The 19737-nt window shown below is 45.5% G+C and overlaps 1 protein-coding gene across 1 annotated transcript in view; it reads right to left on the reverse strand.

Annotated features, from left to right (window-relative positions):
- The window catches only part of Dlg2 (discs large MAGUK scaffold protein 2), a 1516571-nt gene that overhangs the window by 167827 nt on the left and 1329007 nt on the right, over positions 1 to 19737 (reverse strand). The window contains exon 14 of the mRNA XM_004632548.2: positions 77 to 191. Coding sequence (XP_004632605.1) covers positions 77 to 191 — 115 coding nt within the window. The remainder of the gene's footprint in view (positions 1 to 76; positions 192 to 19737) is intronic.

Below are 19737 nucleotides of genomic sequence, written 5' to 3' on the forward strand. Positions count from 1 at the left end.
ATCAGACCACGCGTTCCCTTCATCCCCCGCAGGTGGGGCTGCTCACCCAGCACAGGTCGGAGTAAGAAGCACCTACCTGACGTAGAGGGAGCGTTTCTGATTGGTTCGCAGGGAGCCGGACCCGGAACTCATGCTGTGGTTCATCATCTGTTCTCGCAGGTCATGGATTTTGGCCTCAAATCGAGCGTAGTCTGGGAACGGAAACAAAGACGGCAGATTCGGTTTGGTTCCTTGGCCGGGCAAGGGTGAGCTGCACAACTCCAGGGGAGTATGCGTGCTTACTGTGCTTATTCACACGTATTCACAAGAGGAAAGGAGACATCCGTTGCTTTTCAGAAGTTACCTGGACAACATATAGTCACTGAATCCCTGACTTGTGAATTGTGCCTGGTAGGTGGGGGTAAAACAGGGGAGAGGGGAGGGAGAGAAGAGGTGGTCGTAGGCAGGCACCACACCGCGGCCGGTGGGAATGCGAGCGCCCTACCGACTCTGTGCGGTGGATACGGAAGCCCGCAATGTGATGCAATCACAAGGAACTAGCAGTGCGCACGCGCGCGCACACACACACACACACACACACACACACGTGAAACAGACACACCCGAGAAAGTGCGAGGGCTGTGTCTGGAGTCCATATCCCGGTTAGAGCACACCATAGCTTTGAAAAAGAGTTCCAGGGCCGGGGAGATGGCTCAGTAGAATAAGCGCTTCCCTGGCAAGCACAGGGGGCTGAGTTCAATACTCAGTTCCGCCAAAAAATAAAAATAAAAATAAAAAAAAGACGTTTCCACTGGGGGAGACTGAGTCAAAAGGCATATGGGATCTTCTTGTATTAATTCCTGAAACTGCATGTAAGTCTATACTTCTCTCAAAATTAAGCGTTTAAAGACTTTTAAGAAGTCCGTGGACCTTCCAACACTACAGGTGTTGAGGAGCGTTTCCTGATTGCTGTATCCTGATAGGCCAGAGAATCAAGTTCTTAATTTAGTTTAAGTTAGTTCTTTTCCACCCCCAGGGCTGCTAGGAGGTGAGCCCTGGAGCTCATACTTACCTATCTTTTTTCTTTTTCTTTTCTTTCTTTTTGCAGTACAGGGGATTGAACTCGGGACCCTGCGCTTGCCAGGCAAGCGCTTATTCTACTGAGCTATCTCCCTGGGCCCAATCCCTTAATTTACTCCTTAACTTTATCCATGTACTGAAATTCATCAGTTCTGAGATACACAATATATTTAGGTCAGCCTTTATGAGGTTGAAGTTGAAACACATTATTACATGAAATCTTTGTAAGAAACATTTGAACTTCAAAATATGGCCCTAAAAATACAAAAATATGGGTATTACAACATGCTATCCATAGGACAGTATTTTTTTTTTCATATCACTCACTAAAGAAATCACAAGTGGATATTAAGAAATTATTTACAAAATCAGCCTCCAAGAAGAAATAGTACTTCAAGGTTTTTTTTCCTTTTTTTTCATAATTTTATTGATAAAGTACTTGAAGTTTTAATATTCCTGATCACAACCTAAAAGTTTTCCTATCGTTGCCTTCAGCAATGTGGGGGGGATATAGCTCAGCAGCACAAGTGCCTGCCTGGCAAGCCCAAGATCCTGAGATAGGTTCCCAATACTTCCTCTCTGCACAAAAAAATAAATAAATAAATAAATAAATAAATAAATAAAAATTAAAAAAAAGTTCACACTGCCTTGACCAAAATATGTCTTGAGTTAGAAAAATCCAGTAGATGAGAAGTTTAACTTACTCATTTGCAGATAAATTTGAAGGTGTTCATTCAAATTATAAATAGTTCTTTTCAATTACAAAGAAACTCACCATGAAGAATTTTAATAGATGTTCTCAGTACATTTCAAATAAACAATTTGATTTTCAATTAAATTTATTCACAACTTTTCATGAAAACAAGCATGACTAAATTAATCTAAGGAAAGATGGTTTAGAGTGCTTCCAATTTTTATAATACAAAGTTTCGTGAAAGTAGATTAAATTTCAATTTAATAAATATCGGTTATTATAAAGTAGGGCTTTCTATGAGATTTTATATTGGTTTTCAACAGCAGATTAATAGCATAAGAGCTCTGAAGGTTAAATATATTTAAGGGTTAGTACTCTAAAGAGAAAGCCAGAGTGGCTGGCTAGTAGTTTCTGTGCTTACGCAGTGGCTGGCATTATCAAGATCTGGCGGGCTGCCTGTAAAACTTAGCTTTGTAGAAAAGGGTCCTGAATGATTGAGTAGAATGCATGTTGAACAGAAAATTGACTATAAGTTAAGACAATTCGTTTCATCCCATTTTCCTAGCAAGAGAAAAGATTTTTTTATTACAATTGCTATGGCACTGCAGGCAGATAGAACCCGTGCTGAGCAAGCCGTTCTGCTGCTGTGCTACAAGAGTCAGTCAGCACTTCCTGCTGGCCACTCGGCAGACATCGTGCTCGACGCCTCAGGAGCAGTACATCGTTTCTCTTGGGTGTTGTAAGAATTTCAACTGTGTAGAAAGCGATAAAAAAAGGGAGGGCCACCCGTCTGCCTTTGCCCAGCTTCTGTCTCACTGCTCTCTTCCCCCGAAGCCTACCCCGCAGGGACACATGTGGTTGTGTTGGGGATGGATATGTGTAACACCTGGCGTGCACAAGCCTCTACTCAGGAGCCCACATCTGTACCTGCGCCTTTCTAAGAGATATAAATTGTTCCTTCTATCAAATCATAAATAGCATTTTCCTTACTACCTCAGTTGTATTCTGGGTTGGGACGGTTTATTTAATAATTTCCATATCAATAGGCATTAGGCCTGCCCAGGTTTCAGCTTCACAAGTGGGCATCCCCGTGTACAGGATGGGTCAGGGGAACATGCGTAGGAAGACTGACTGTGCTTTGCACGGCAACCATACAGCACCATCAGCACTGCTCAGATCTGGCCTGCAGCACAGAAGAGGAGGCTTAGCTTCCTCTGACCCATTCACCACACTGCCACTCCCCGAAGACCATGTATCAGCCCTGAGTAGCCCAAGTCTCTCTCTCTCTGGACACTAGGAACTTTTTCCTTTACAACTCTGATGACTTCAGTACCCATAGTGAGGTGAGAATTTGCCTTTCTAGAGCTCCCCACCCCTGCATGCTTCTACCTCAGCCCTGTCCCACCAGCGTGCCACTCCAGCGTGCTCAGCACAGACACCTGGTGCTACCTGTGCAGGTGGCCTCTTCCTTACTTACACTGTGTGCTACTGGGCAGGTGCCACACCACATCCTCCTTGGAATTCTCTGCTTCTAACAGTGTGAGAAACTTTTTAACAGGTGCCCATGAATGTTTTCTCAATGACTGAATAAATGAATTGTGAAGAAGGAAATACACAGAATGCAGGTACATTCAGTTACAGAACAGCTGCAGGCAATGGGACGGCCACCTTCAGCATTGCATTTTGCAGGGCAGACAGTGCACATCTCCTGCTGTACCGCCTTCTTCAGAAATAAAGATTCTGATTTCAGGGCTCCATGTCTTCACATCCCTGCCACTTCCAAGTCCCTTTGTCATTGCTGTTGTTCTCTAGGGGATCCAGGTCACCTGCTGGACACAGTCCCTGCTAGCACTTCGCAGGCTCTTGCAATTCCTTCTTAGGCCTTCACTATCAAAGCCAGTATCACCAAAGCACGTTGCTGTAATGAGTCGTAGCTGACTTAACGAATGGCTCATCAGGTCCCCACAATGTGTCCTGCCTGCTTTCGGCACCCTGTTCTGTTGTACTCACTTTCCTCGCTATGGGTGATTTGTATCACCTTTGCCTTAGCTGGAATCCAGAATATTTTGCCAAACAATTTATTGAGCATAGTTGTTTTGCTTTTTGTTTTTGTTTTTTCCAGTACTAAGAATTGAACTCAGGACCTTGCGCTTGCCAGGCAGGTGCTTGTTCTACTGAGCTATCTCCCTGGCCTACCAACCATCTTATTAATCACAACTCTGTGTTCAAAGGAGCTTCTCCCCTTTCCTATTCATTTTTGAAAATGAAAACTGAGTTACCAGTAATTTCATCAAAGCACCAACATTAAGATCCAGGTATAGAAATGGAAATGGTGTGAGCTGTGGAAAGTTCAGCTTCTCAGAGTTAAATGAGTTTATACTTAGAAGTGCTCAAGACAGGGACCAGAAATCAGCTCTGCAAACTGTGAAATATGCTTTATAAAAGTGCTGAAAATTACATTTCTCAACAGGCTAAAACAAAACCCCACCACCTCCAGTTAATACGTAGCCTCTTCCTTTTTCCCCAGTGTTGTACTCCTATCAATGTTCTTTGCCCAGGAAGAATTTTCAATCAAATTCCTAACACTCTTTCTGGGGTCCAAATCCCATGAGACTCTCCAAGTGAGATTTAAAAATACTGCCATCTTTACATCATCTCAAGGGGAACTGGTGTTTATTGGGCACCCCCACTGGGCTAGCATCGGTGTCACATACTTTATGAAATGATACTTCTCATAAGAAAGTTCTAAGCAGATACAATGTACTGCTTTAGAGATGAAGAAGCAGACGGCACAGAGCAGGTCGCTAATGTCACAAAGCTCCTAGCACTACTGGGCCCCAAGTCCACTGGTCCCAGGGCCCGGGTTTCAGCTGGGTCTCTGGGAAGCCATGCCATTCCCATTGCATCTCAAGACCTATTATTACAGCGCAGGTCCCTTCAGGACACAAGGGTGCCTCAGGCCATGGCCCCTCCTCGCCACATCTCACCTTTCCCTTCTCCTGTTGCATTACTCATATGGTCCTCCAACATTTGGGATGTCACACTCATTTCTGTCCCCTAAATCTTAGGGTTTATTGTTCTACCTTCTATGTACACAGAACTCTTGTGAAAACTGAGCAAAGGGGTTTTATTTTATTTTTTTGAGATAGGGTCTCACTGTGCAGTTCAGGCCAGCCTTGAGGTCACCATGTCTCCCAGGCTGGTCTCAGAGTTGTGGCGATCCTCCTGTTTTAGCCTCTTGGGCACTGGAATTACAAGTGTGTGCCACCATGCCTTGCTGGTATATGGTTTTGAACAAAACAGAAACTTAAAAAAATTTGCTTCAGTACCCAGTAAAACAGAAATGCCTGTCAATCCTGGAGCCCCCACTATAGCCTCTTCCTATCTATTGTGAATTGAGGACTCTGCGAGGTCAAAGAGGAAGATGCCAGAGATGGTCACAGCTTAGGGTGCTTGGTACCAAGAGAAACTTTCCAACTTGCCATGCAACCATTCAATGGAACCTCAGGGATATTTTATAAATCTACAGTGACTTGGAGCTCAGGAGAATGATGGCTAATTCCAAAGAGGCTGCTGTCATCAGTAGTAGGGGTGACCTCGTCCACGAAGGTTATGTCAAGACTTTGAGTTTCTGATGGGCACTGGGATGGGCAGTATACACCGGTACAGGGGATGCTTGACTCCTTGCGGTTGGCTATGAGTGAGCAAGATGACCCAGAATACAAGCTCTCCCATGATTCCTATGGAAAAGCAGCAATGGCTTCCCTGAGAAGGGGTGGGCTGTGGAAGGCGGTAGGATTTCTGGTGTTGGTCAAACTGCCCAGGAGATCGCATCTTCCAGGTGCAGATGGTGCACCATGGCCCAAGAGGTCCTTCCTCAGCATCCTTGTCCAGCTGCCCCAGGTTTGTCTGTGACCCGAGGAAGCAGTGAGCAGAGGGTACTGGATTGGAGCCCCAGGCTGGGAGCCCCACAGTTAGCATTCACCCTGTTCCCTGGTACCTCCGAGGCTCACGTTGCTTTTCTGGCAAGAGCAAGACCCACCTCTCCAAGCTGCTGTGTGAAGCGGAATGAGATCCGGCCCCAGCATTGTTACCGTTACTCCTGGCGTGGCTGCTGTCTGGCCAAACAACAAGCGCACAGCCCACTCTTAGTTGCACTCGTGGTAATGGCAGCACTTGCCTAGTTTTCTTTTTGACCACAAACACCGTTTTCACAACAACTTGTAAAATCACCAGGCTGCCCACGGGGTTCTGCACGTCTAAGTGAAGCGGCTGCTTTCCTGCCGAGTTATCCATTTCCACGCTGCAGGGGAGCCAGTCTGCAAAGACCGCCTGCTGCACCTCAGAGGAGCTTTGCATAGACCTAATCTATCAGCTGACAGCTCGTGGGCTGAGGAGCCTGAGCTGCGGGGTAACCTCTGGGGGGGGGGTTGCATTAAATGGCAATGGTGTGCCGTTTACTGGGGTCACGATATCATCATCGTCGTCGTCTCCAGCCCCCAGAAAAGATGTATGGGAAAGACAAAGCAGCAACAGTCCACATCTCCTGTGACGCAATCCTCCGACCACTGGGGCAGGAATGAGTTAGTGCAGCAGTCGTAGGCGTTTTTATTTCTCTGGAGGAGCAAGCCCCCTTCTTTCACTCATTCAGCACCAGCTCTTCAGAGCTCGGTGCGTGCCAGGTACCATGCTAACTTTCAGGGGTACCTACTCCTCCAACAGGTCCTGAGCTCACGAGGCCGGCAAGCTGGTGCTTAGCTGCTTGTGCTTTTCTACTTTATTGCTGCGACTGTAAAGGAAACACCGCCCCTGCCACCTCTATATCTGCTCTACGGAAGGGGGATCAAGTGCTTTCTAGATGTGTCAACAGGTCACCAATAAGCAGGGTTGTTTTGCGGGGAGGCAGGGATGGAGCCAATACAGGCAGGTTCACGTTACAGCAAATAAACTGAGGCAAGGTAAAACTCTGTGAAGAGCTTCTAGGCTGCTTATAGCAGGAAAAGAGTGACTAGAAGCTTGAAGTGGCACCCCGGCCGCAGAGCTTCTAGACTGAAGTCCTTGGTCTAGGAAAATCTTCTACCTGCGTAGAGATATTGTCTCCTCATTTGTGAGGTACGGAAGTCACTTCTGGCCCTCCTGTGTTGTTCTGAATATCCAATAGTGTGTTTTCATTATTCCAACTAGAACTGATTTCAAAACGCTCCATCAATTAATAACAGCACTTTCCGAGAGAGTAGACACGACGGTCTCCTTTCACAAGCTGAAGTGTACTTCTGGAGAGGGCAGAAGCTATGAGCTTCATGAACAATGCTTTGAATTAGGAAACCAAAAGTACATCAGTCTGTCTCGTCACTCCACTCCAAACCACACCGGCACACAGAAGAGGAACAAGCATGGGACACTGCTTACGCATCGGGCCTGGAAGAAATAGTTATCAGGATTCTTTCACGTGATGAGCTAAAAACTAATTGTATTTACTTGCAGTCTGAAATATCCAATAGTTGTTTTACTAGCTCTTCTTTGACTAGCTGTCCTACGATCTGAGAGCCAGACAGGTAGGGAAGGGGCCTGGTCATATTGCACTAGTCTTTAGAGAAGTCCTGAGCATCTTCTTACCCTGGATGCTTTTCAAGCAGGCCTGTCTGGAGGGGGGCTTGTTGTGTTCGTGAGCCACTTTACAGGCAGCTGCCCTCCCAGATATGCAGTGGAATGCCCACCTGCTGTCAAGAGCACTAGCCTCCGGCCACTGGAAGGAGTTTTAATGGATCTGCCCCAACTGGTTATTCTGCTTGAGGATTTTCCTAGCCTTCTACCCCAACCTGTTATGGTTGTGTCTAGGTGTCCCCACAAAGCCTCACGCAGTCATGGGGCAGACTTCTAGAGCTTGCGATTAACTCCTGATCCAGTGTTGGTCTTATGGCTGTCCGTGCTACACTTGCTGGGGTGGACAGCCTGAATGCAACCTAAGGGGGACAGACTTGCTCTCTGTTGCCATTGTTGCTGCTACTCCTCCCTTATGCTCTTGCAGTGTTGTTGTTTTCCACCATCATGAACTGCTGCCCGCTGCCACATGCCGCTCTGCCTTGCAGCCAGCTGAGTATGGACTGAAACCTCCACTAACTGTGAGCTAACTAAACCCTTCCTTCCTTAATTCTGGGTGTTGGGTATTTTGTCCAAGCAATGAGAGAAGAGTAACCGAGACAACTCCTAACCTAGCTCATCTTTCAGGCTATCAACCTGATTCAGCATTGAAGGACACGTGGAATTTTCCATTGCTAAAGATCTACAAATGTCATTTGGGTTAATTCAGATTTGAGTGTGTGTGTGTGTGTGTGTGTGTGTGTGTGTGCATTAAAGAAACAGCAAATGTGACAAATACAGAGGCAGAGAGACGGGAATGAACAGATTAGATTAACTACATTATGATCTAACTTGAGCCAGAAATTCCAGGGAAAGTCAATCTGCTCTTTCATGCTACAAGGAAGAGGACAGGCACAGCTGTGAGCCTCCGAGGCGCCCCTGAGCATGGGTGGACCTGAGAGGGCCAGGACTTCGCCATTTTCTTCTGTGTCTCCCACATTCCGTACAGAGAATGGCACATAGTGATCAGTTAATACATGCTAACATGAGTGCCTGTGGAACTGGGCGAGCTAAATGCAGACTTCAGGGAAAGAAACTTGAGCCCGCGGTTTGCCGGGCTACTACTCAAGGCAGCAGCCAACACACTGAGCCAGGGTGAGGTCACCTCGTTAGCCCGCCCACCCCACCATGCTGCTCCCCCTCCGCAGGAGATCGCTTAGTTTGACGACAACACTTTTCTCAGCTTGGCTGGAGGACTGTTTGGGAGTTTTCAGCCACACACTCAGGATTCTTTCATGTATGAAGTAAAATATGTTTTATAAGCAAAGAACAGTCGGAATCCCCAACCGGTGATTTCATACAATATGCACATTAACCTTGAAATTTAGTTATATCAAATTTAAATTTGGCTAAATTCAAGCTTTGCTTTATGAACTCATAAGGCAGATTTTTTTTTTCGTTACTAGGATTATTAAAAAGGCAATCAACACAAAAACTTTCAGAAGTTGGCGAAGACTGTTTCTTCCAGAGGTTAAGAATAGTCTGGTATAATAAACAATAATAATTATTATTCTATTTATAGGCTCTTTGATAAATCTAACCTGAATTTGAATCTTAAGTCTTAATAGTGATTCACAGTGCAGGTTTGCTGTAGGTTCTTAGTATGGCTTCTATCTGGGTGTCCCTGAAATTCTGTCACACTCACAGGCAGGACTTTCGAAAGGGGCCTGAACCATGAGGGGGTGATGCCAGGAGGGGAGGCCTGGTCAGAGCAAGGGCTCACTGGGGTGTCGCCTGTGAGGTTACAGCTGCCCGCGTAGCACGCCTTCTTTCACCATGCTTGCAATGACCAGGATAGAAGCACCACACTTCTAGGCAGATGTGAGCCAAGTTATGGGTGCTGGGTGCTGTGTCCCAGTGACAAAAAAGTATCCAGGTCCTCATTCAACCCAGAGGAGATTCAGTTTTTTAAAATATACAACAAGGGAGCAAACTTGCCAAAGCAGATTGTTCGAAAAGGAAATGCAATAGTACTGCTACACAGACACTGTAGAGCCACAAACAGCTCAGATCCTCAGTACATGGAACAGAAAGGTCTCTACTGTCACCTTCCTTAGACAGTGGATTGTTATTAAGAAGCCACTACGTTGTTAATCCTCTGTGTATATCATAAAGTTGAGAGAAGCAAAGAAACATAAAACTGTTTGATGAACTGAGGAGTACAGTGCCAAGAAAGGTATGACAAAAGTAACACATATTGGTATCATTTTTCTTACAAGCACCAGCTGCTCTAGAATACACTTTTGCTGTCTGAAATGTATCTTAAAAGCTATGAGATATAATGTCACGGCTGTGGAAATAAAGCCACATAGGGCATCATGTGCGAGAGAGTAGACGCGACGCTCTTTGGGGGACAGTAGAATTGTCAGGTCCTATTAGGGTCCAGCTGCCAAAGATCTCTCTGAACACCTTGAGGCAGTTTGGGTGGAAGGTCAGTGGGAGGCACAGGCTGTCCTTTCGTCTGTGCGGTTCTCAGCCCCTGGCGCCCTGGAGGCCGGAAGCAGGAGCTCCGCCTCCTGCTTCACAGCGCTCACCCGTGTGCCATCAGGGCAGAAAACGTTGCCGGCAAATGCAAACGTTAAGCCTTTGCTAGAGTTATGCTGTTCTTTGGTATAAAAATCATGGGGTTAGGGGCCTAAATGATTATGTTTAAGCTCTGGGTGTTTTGCAGTAATAATCAGTTAGATCTTGCCCAGTGAAAAGCGTATTGCTCCCATCTGATTATAGACCAGGATAGGAAAACATGATAAAGAATTCTGACCTTAGAAGCAAGCAGGTTGGCAGTCCCCTTGTATGATTTGAGGGGTACGAATACTGTACAGATAGATGTCTTCAGTGACATTCCTATTGTCTGATACATTCCTTCTGTAGTGTCTTCAGACTTAAACACCGATCTAGACCTATGGATATCCATCATCTCTCTCTCTCTCTCTCTCTCTCTCTCTCTCTCTCTCTCTCTCTCTCTATCATCTATCTATCTATCTATCTATCTATCTATCTATCTATCTATCTAATCTACCTACCTACCTACCTATCATCTATCTACCAGCCTAAAATTCTAGGAGGGAGATCTAGTATTTCTAGTAAGGACAGGCATGGTGGGAAGACACTAAGAGACATAAAGAGAAAATGGACCATCAGAGAAGCTAACTACACCATCCAAAGTCGCATAGCAGCGCCGAATACAAACCTACACTTCTACATTTTAGTAGAATGCATTTTCCTTCTGTACAGCTTTTCTGATATTTGTCCTTTCTGTACTTAAAAGGGATAACAACCACGTGTAATAGTCCTTATTTGAATACTCATGAGGGGATGAGTCCTACAAGTTTTTAAAAGTCATTAGGTACTAGATTTTTGTAACGGAAATTATTTTTGAGGCATAATGTAAAGTGAGATAAATTAGACATACATACAAGCCTAAGTATCTCATGGTTTCTCTTATATGAGAAACCCTAAATGGAAATACAGTCAAGCCTGGTGGTGCGCACCTGCAGCCCCAGCCCTTGGGAAGCTGCGGCAGGAGGACGGCCATGAGTTCGAGGTCAGCCTGGGCTACATAGTGAGTTCGAGGCCAGCCTGAATTACAGAGTGAGATCCTCTCTCTCAAAAAAGTAGATAGAGAACAAAATAAAAGATAATAGGAAAAATGGAGATAGATGTTCTGGAAGAGGAAGGAAAACAAGAGATAGAGGAAGGGGAGGGGAAGGGGGGAGAAAAAATTCAGATGTGTTCTGAGCAGGGGCCAAGTCCACAGGAGGAAGGCAGGCATTCCATACTGCAGGCATGTGCTAATACAAAGTAACAACTGAACATAAAGTGTTGGCTGAGATAATAGGACTTTGGTAGTATACTAAAGTGTTCTCTTTCTTTTCGCTATACTTTCTACTATAGGAATGAAGAGAGATTTGCTTTAATATACATCATTTCCTCCAACACCTCAGCCAAAGGTATTTTAAGTAATACATAAAGCAAATTGACAAGTCTTTGACTACTACTGAATCTGGGTTCTAAATAGCATGTGAGTACACCTACACAATGCCCTTTTTTGTATATATTTGAAAATATTTAAACAATCCTTTAAAAGGATTAAATTTCTTTTTAGTACCAGGGATTGAACTCAGGACCTTGTGCTAAGGACTTACGAACTCAGGACTTATGCCACTGAGCTACCTCTCCTGCTCAAGATTAAATTTCTTAATTCGAAAAAATTTTAAAAACTGACAATCGTATGTCCATTCTCCTTCCCATAGTGCCTCGTGAGGTACAGACACGGGCTCCACCCGGCTCTTCCTCCTGGGCACCCTCCGCTGCGTCACTGGGCCCTGGTTCCCCCACAGTAAAGTAAGAGCAATGTGTAGACCTAGTATTGGTTTGAGAGTTGACGTAAGAAATATCTACAGACGTGCAATGCAGCCAGGTGTGGTGGCACCTGTCTGTAATCCTCGCACTCAAGAGGCTGAAGCAGGAGGATTGTTGTGAATTTGAGACCAGCCTGGATTACCTAGTGAGCTCAAGGCCACGCTGAACTGCATAGAGAGACCCTGTCAAAAAAACCCCAAAAAACAAGGATTGCAATACAACACACATGCATCGGTTCAATAAGAAATTATTATTGTGTCAACCAGAACAAATTTCTGTGTTAGACACTGTAAATACAATAATTAGAATGTGGCCATGGCTTGAAGACTGTCCACTACTACTGCCCAGTGTAGTGGTAATGCAGACTGCAGCTCCAGAATCAGATCCAGTTCTCCAGGGTCACTATCTCCCATTCTCAGCAATCCCAAAGCACAAGGCCTCTGCCTGCGTCCCCGCCTTTCCTCAGTGGGCCCTCCCTATGGATTCCCTGGCAGCCTCATTTGGGGGCTTTTCTGAGTTCAGCTGTCTCCCAGCTCCAAAACATAAACCACGCTGTTACCTTGTTTCTCTTATATGAGAAACTCTTAGTATAATTTAAAAAGCAAAATAAAAGATAACAGGAAACAGAAGGATGTTTTACAATAGGAAGGAGATTAAGAGGAAGAAGGAGGGGGAAGAAGGGGACAGGCAGGGATGACTAGAACTGAGGTGTGAAACCACCATTCTGTGCTGCAGATGTGTACTAATGAAAAGTTAAAATTTTTTGAATTCCAAAAAGAAAGTGATAGGGGCCACCACTAAGGCCCAGGAGTCTCGTCCCAGGCTTTTGCAATTCCAGTCACTTACAAGTAGAGGGAGATATACCTTCAGCAGGTAAAGTAACTCAGGGGCCGGGGAGATGGCTCAGTAGAATAAGCGCTTCCCTGGCAAGCGCAAGGGCCTGAGTTCAATCCCCGGTTCTGCCAATAAATAAATAAATAAATAAAGTAACTCAGAAAGCAGAGAATTTGCTGGGCCTAAGGAACAGTTCTCGATGAGAGTCGTGCTACGAAGAAAGCTACAAAGCGTTTTGTGGAACACATACCGATTGACCATATTGTTCTGCAGACCCCCAGAAGCATTAGGAAATAATGAAAGTAACCATTAAAATTTTCTTTTATGCACAGACCAGTTAGAGTAAGTCTGGGAAAAATCGATCCCTGTAGACCGGCACCAGGCAAGTTTACATTTCCTCCTGACTAATACGTTGAGAAGAAATGCCAAGCACACTGCCTCTGTAGACGTAGGAGTAGCTCCTATAATTAGATCTGATCTGAACCATAAGGGTGAGGATCAGAACGCTGACTCAGAGCCTGGTGTCAGTTATTCACATTTGCACAACGAAAGGCTAAAAATTTGGAAGGTGCAGGGTGACTGGGAGCTGCTTCAGTGTGGCCACAGGATAGGGTTTTGCTATTGAAATTGCTGGCAAACTGATTCTCTGCCTGCTTCGGTCCTGGCTAAGCTTTAGGGCAGTGCATAGGGCAGTGTGTAGGTTTCCAGTCCCCAAACCAGGAACATTTCAGCTATCATTTATTTAACTAAACTCAGTCAATTCCTAGAGATCTATCCAAGAAATGATTCTTTTTTAACTACAATCTATGGGTGTCTGTCCTACTTTAGAATAAAGTAACATTAATCACCACACCTGCTCTTTTTATTTTAATCTTTTGCTTATTTATTTGGTACAGGGTCCAGCTCTGCAGTAACATAGTAGTGATCATCCTGTCTCCACCTCCCCAGCCTTGGGATTACAGGCATGCGCCAGCACACCTGGTCTCGGGGCTGGTCTGGCATGTACTAGAGATTGAACTCAGGAACTTGTGTTTGCCAGGTAGGTGCTTAGACCGCTGAGCTCTCTCCCCAGCCCACAAACCTGCTCTTTTTAACAAAAAATAGACATACCAGGTCACTATTTGGCCCATTTCTGATTCAGCAGCACATACAAGGGTACAGTAAAAATAATTTTGAGACAAAGATTGCTTGCCAATAGGGATTTAATGCTCCTTTCTCCAACTGCTTAATGTACTCACATTTTTATCTGAATCTTTTGTTACCTTTTTTTTGTTTTTGTATTTAGGGAAGGGTCTACAGGGTGTTCAGGGTCTCACTACTAGATCAGACTTGTAATGATCCGCCTATTAACAGCCTCCCAAGAGATGAGATTACAGGCGCATGCCACCACACCCAGTCTCAATTGCCATCTCAGCACACCCCGGGGGCGGAGCTGGCACATCATCGGGCCTGGGGATTGAACCCCGGGCCACTGCGCCTGCTTGCAGGTGCTGTAATCCACTTAGGTATTTGGCTGGCCCTTGTTATCTATGATATAAACAAATTCTCTCTCCCTAATATCTAATAATCCTTAGATATCTTAAAAAGAAAGAAAAGGAAGAAAAAAAAGATGGAGAGGCAAATATTCACATTCCCTAATCTTCCTGTCTTTAGGTAAAATCTTTCCCATGTTATGCCCATTCGTGGCTCTCCTCATGGTCACTGTGGACTTTTCTGAGTGGTACCTTTTGTTACCACGAACACTTTTGTTTGCAAACAGTTTGGTTCACAAACAGAAGGGTTTGGCAAAACGTTTTTGTTTGCAAATGCACAATGGGCACCTAGGGTCTCTCTGCCATCTCTTTCCTACAACGACAACTGTGACCTTCTTTTCCAAAATCACAGAACAAACTAGGTTTGTGAACCAAGGAACCGCTGCATCTCATGCACAACCCAGCGCTGCATTAATATTAGCTGATTTTTAAAAAAAAAATTGTTTGTCTCCATCTTACCCTAGTTCTTCATGCCTTGACCTCTTCCTAGTTGTGCTTCTTTCCTTTACTTCTAGAGCCATACCTGGCTAGCACACACAGATGTGTGATAAATGTCTGCTGTGTGAACACACACACACACACACACACACACACACACACAGTTGAGTCAACCCAGCTTCCGACTCTCTTAGGCCTCCTCTACTTTCTCACTGTCTGTCTTTTCTTGGGGTCAACCCATAAGTGGACATGATGTTCTAGGTCTGATCTAATACATTTAAATGCTCAAAAGTTCAATTTTTTTCCTAAGAGTTCCTTTTAAACAGCTTCCTGGTCTTATTTTGTGAATATTTCATTTCCTTAAATCTGTTAGTTTTAGGTATTTTGGAGTTTCCCTCAATACCCTTTATTTTCTTTGGATTCCTTTTTAATCTATTTTAAGGATGTCCTCAGATGTCTGGCAATCTGTATTTATATGCCAAAATTAAGACAGAAGCACTAAAATTCCAGTTGGAGATTTTGTATCCACGGGCAGGGATCCCTGACAGAGGTTGTTCCTACCTAGAGACAGGCAGGGATCAGTGCATTTTGGAGACACCCGGCCACCGGGGTCCTGGTCTCTACGCATGGGGCAGGCCATGCGCTCCAGAATCTCTTGTTACTTCTTTCAGGTTAGAAGGCAGGTAGTTGGGCTGGGAAAGTGAAGGAGGAAGACAATGGCCTGGAGCTTGTGGTGGGGCTCCTCAGGCGACGCACTGCAGACTGCTCTAGTTCTCCTCTTCTCTGTGCAGCACTTCATCCTGCCGTGGCCTCGTTCTGCTGCTCCATGTGTAGACCTTCTCTGGTTTAATCTTTCAAAGGGGAAACACAATTTTCTGGGGACAAGAATATGTGGCAGGAGGGTCAGCCAGATAGCTCAGCAGTCTAAAGCGCCTGCTTAGGCAGAGTGCAGCGGCTGGGGTGCAGTCCCCTGTGTACCATGCCAGCCCCGCCCCTGGGTGCGATGACATGGCAATTGAGACTGGGCACGGCAGCACACACCTGTAATCCCAGTGCTTGGGAGGCTGAAAACAGGAGAATCACTACGAGTCCATTCTACGTAGTGAGACTCTGTAGACCCTGTAGACCCGGTACTAAAATACAAACAAACAAACAAAAGAATACCTGGCAGGTCAAAGAGGGACTGTGCATGTCCAGTTGGTTCTTATAAGGAGGCTTATGTAGCTGGGCACAGTGGCACAGGCCTGTAATCACAGCTACTAGGGAGGGTGAAGCAGAAGACGGCCAGTTGGGGGCTGGCCTGAGCAACTGAAGTGACATCTCAAAAAGGAAAATCAAATTTTACAAAAGGGCAGAGGGTGGAGCCTATCACTGCTTGGAAGTCAAACCCTTTCACTGTATAACAGTGACAGCAACAACGAGCCTTCTAGCCCATCTTGTGTGTTCAGCCGTTGTCTGCACCTACACTTTCAGAGCCCCACGGCCTTTAGTTCCGAGCCCTTTGCGGACTGCGTAATTCTCGGCACGTCCTAGTCCACAGGCGCTCGGGCTCCTGCTCCCCCAGCTCTGCTGTGTCACTGTCCACTCGTCCATGTGCTTTCTGTCTTCATCTGCTGTGTTCAACACTCTTACACGCGTTGTGCTGACCCACTTCTTTTACCTCAGAATTTTCCCTACTTAAATTCCTTAACTGTTATGCTGGTACGTTTGGGAACAGAAATAGATGCAGGTTCTTTTGCTGCCGCATTTAACAAGAAATTCTAAATTTATCTTTACCTGTGTAAACTTTAGTCTTGTCATGTTTTTGCCCTCTGACTAGCTTGTCAAAATCACCTGGACCCCATTTCCGTCAACGTCTTGTGTCCTCTACCTCAAATCCTTTCTCTGGCTTTGAGCAGTCAGAGAGTGACAACTCCAGGAAGTATGGCTGACTTGGAAGAAGAGAAGCTAGAATTTATTTATTTTTGGAGCTTCCAGTGTTTACTAAACTGTCCTACATTTCCAGATCACCGCAGAACTTTCCTATGACCCCATCTGCTCGTTCACTTAAGCATACGCTGGGAATACAAATTAAGGCATAAGCAACCTCATCCCAGCCCCAGAGCTACTTGTTAACTAGGCGACAAGGACCACAAAGTAGCTGATCATGTGTGTTGCATGTGTAAACAAGGAGCTGTGTGGTAGAGTGTGCACAGGAGAGGCAGGGAGTCAGTCCAGCTTGAAAAGAAGCACAGAAAAAAGCCAGGCAGGGTGGTGCACACCTGTAATCCCAGTACTCAGGAGGCTGAGGCAGGAGGAACGCTGTGAGTTCGAGACCAGCCTGGGCTACAAAGTGAGCTCAAGGCAGCCTGAACTGCATAGGGAAGCCCTGTCTCAAAAAATAAAGCACAGAGAAGATGGTCTTCAGGGGGAGCTGACCGCAGACCTCATGCTGGAGAACAAAGGTGCTCGGGGTGGGTGGGGACCAGATGCAGAGGTGATGAAGGGCACACTGAAGCACAGGAAGCAGCTATGCAGGAGCCTCTGATGGAGAGAGGAAGTCTCTCAGTCAATGAAAAGCACAAGGCAAACGGGACTGAGTCATCTTTCGATGGGGTAACTGGAGCTCAGCGCCCTCCCAGAAAATGGACAGAGGCTCTTCCAAGTGAGGTCTTCAGCTTCTGAATCGCCAAATAAAGCCAAGGTGTCAGTGACCCTTGGCTAAACCAGAAGCTTGCTGAAGAACCCTCGCGTTAGGCGGAAGGAATAAAATAGCTTTGAAAAGTAAGAAAGCATGACAAGAATATATAGGATTATTATTGTTACTACACTCTGCGAAGGACTGCCGGCCCAGCCCCACGGAGCTCTCTGAGGGTGTGAAGCCACGTCCTGGCTTTGATCCTGCAGGACAGGTGGGCAGGAGGCCACCAGCAGGAGGGAGGCACCCTGCAGCAGTACAGGAGAACCATTCCTTCCTCTGAAACTTCCTTCCCAGCTCTTAAGGCTTAAAGAGGCGGAGCTGCTGCTCAGAGCCAGAGAAAGGAAAGCATTTCATTTGTATCTCCATCCGGCTCTATAATGAATTGAACTCAGTGAGCTGCTGAAGATTACTATGAAATTAAAATCTAATCAAGCTGGTCTCATGGGCCTGGTAATAGGCTGGATTAGAGGCCAGGCACAAGAGCGACTCCAGGAAGGAGGGAGGAGGAGGGTACTTACAGCATCAGCCTATGAGTGGAGCAACCATGGTAAAAATCTAAAATATGCTTGGGAGAGTAAACATTTGATCAAAATCTGCTATGAAGCTAAGGATTTTTCCTGGGGCTTCCATTTTCCAGCTCCGCTCTGGGCTTCAACCTTTGGTGAGTAGAGTATTTCCCTATAACCTCCACCCCGCTCCTCTCAGTCCTTAGTACTGGAAAGGAAGGGGCTAAGAAATTCCAAGCCACGGTAGGGGAAGCACCTGAAAATCATACACAGTAGACGAGGACGGCACCATTAAAGGGGCGGAGCCGTGGAGGGAGGAATTTTTTATGCTGAAGGATAGCTGTGTATGTGGGCAAAACCGAAAGGATGAGACCCCGCAGGGCGCGGTGGCACACGCTTGCAATCTCAGCATTGGAAGGCTGAGGCAAAAGGGCTGCTGTGAGTTCTAGGTCAGCCTGAGCCAAATGGCAGGATCTTATCTCAAAATCAAAAATACCACAGAGGATGAGAGCGATAACTGGTACCAACTCAGTCCCTAGTGTTCTCTAGGCTTCAGTTGGTAAGCTGACCACTTCATCTCATGTTTAACAGTGCACTTTCCCCGCTTCACGGCGAGGGACAGCAAGCAGCCTCCCATCCAAGACCTGATCATTAAGAACAGACCCCAGCCGTCCTGCCCCCAAACATTCAGGGCACTTGCTGTCCGTATTTTTTCTTCAGGATTATCACATCACATGCAGTGCTGTCACTACTGGGGTACCCTCGATTCCATTCTCACACCCCCGAGAAAGTCTTCTGTCACACCCACATTCCTTTTAGCAGTCAGTCAAGCTACCTGCACCCCGCACCCTTATTTCCGTGCCATGCTGTTCCTCTCTGAGGCTCTGTTCCTACGCCTCTAACCTTGCTGTCTCGAGTGGGACTCATCAAGCCTCTCTTTGTCCTGCTGTATAACTCATACATACACATTCTGTTCAGACTCTTACTTGCTTCTTCTACTATCCTAAAAGTCCACCATGCAAGGTTCTGCACCTTATTGAACAGCTTTGTTTGCTAAGCTTTTAGTACAATACTCACCTCACTGTAGGTGCTCAAAAAAATACTGGCTCATTTGAAGAAGGACACCAAATTCAAGGCTGAAAGTCTCTCAGGCTTTCACAGAGAGCAAATTGGTCAGGCAATGGCCGTGACTCATCCACATGGCTGACACTGACAAAGGATCTACAAACTGCGGTACAGTGTTTCAGGGTAAATCCTGAGGGGATTTGACTGACCTTGGCAGACACAAAAGTTGCATTCATTGTTATATAGGTCTTGCTTTATCCTGATCTTAACCATCCAGCAGAAAAGTATAAAAATGAGGTACAAGAAGTAAAGCCATATTAATATGCTGAACTGTAAAAGGCTCAAGTAACAACTTCTGACATTGCCAGTCCTACAGATAACCCACTACTATTATGGACTACTGGACTATATTGGATTATTTTGCTGAATTCACACACCTACAGTATTTAAATGACAATGGAATACCCATCTCTGACAAAACTAAACAAAAAAAGGGGATATAAATGAAGAACCATTTTGTGTCTGTGTATACAAAACAGGATAGATACACAGCTACTTTCTCTTAATTCAATGAGAAGAAAGATTTGTACTAATAGTGTTTGGACAGGATATCATGTCTGCACCTTGTACTATGAATAACTACTATGAAAACAACAATATGCAATGTGTTAATTATTGTAACTGTCCTACTAAGCTGTTTTGAAACTGTCTCATTGCTATTTGTTTCTCAATAAAATTAATAAAAATTTTTTTTAAAAAGGAATCTCAGAAGGGACACCAGCAGGCCTGTGTGACTGCCAGGGTGACCAGGGCAAATTGTTTAACATGTTGGTGATAACTGTGAGGTGCCTGTGAGGAGAAGCACGCAGAGGCACCCAGATCTCCTGGATCTCCTCACCTCCCAGCACAGAGGTGCCCAGATCTCCT

Source organism: Octodon degus, unplaced genomic scaffold, assembly GCF_000260255.1.
Source record: "Octodon degus isolate 3935 unplaced genomic scaffold, OctDeg1.0 scaffold00049, whole genome shotgun sequence".
NCBI lineage: Eukaryota > Metazoa > Chordata > Mammalia > Rodentia > Octodontidae > Octodon > Octodon degus.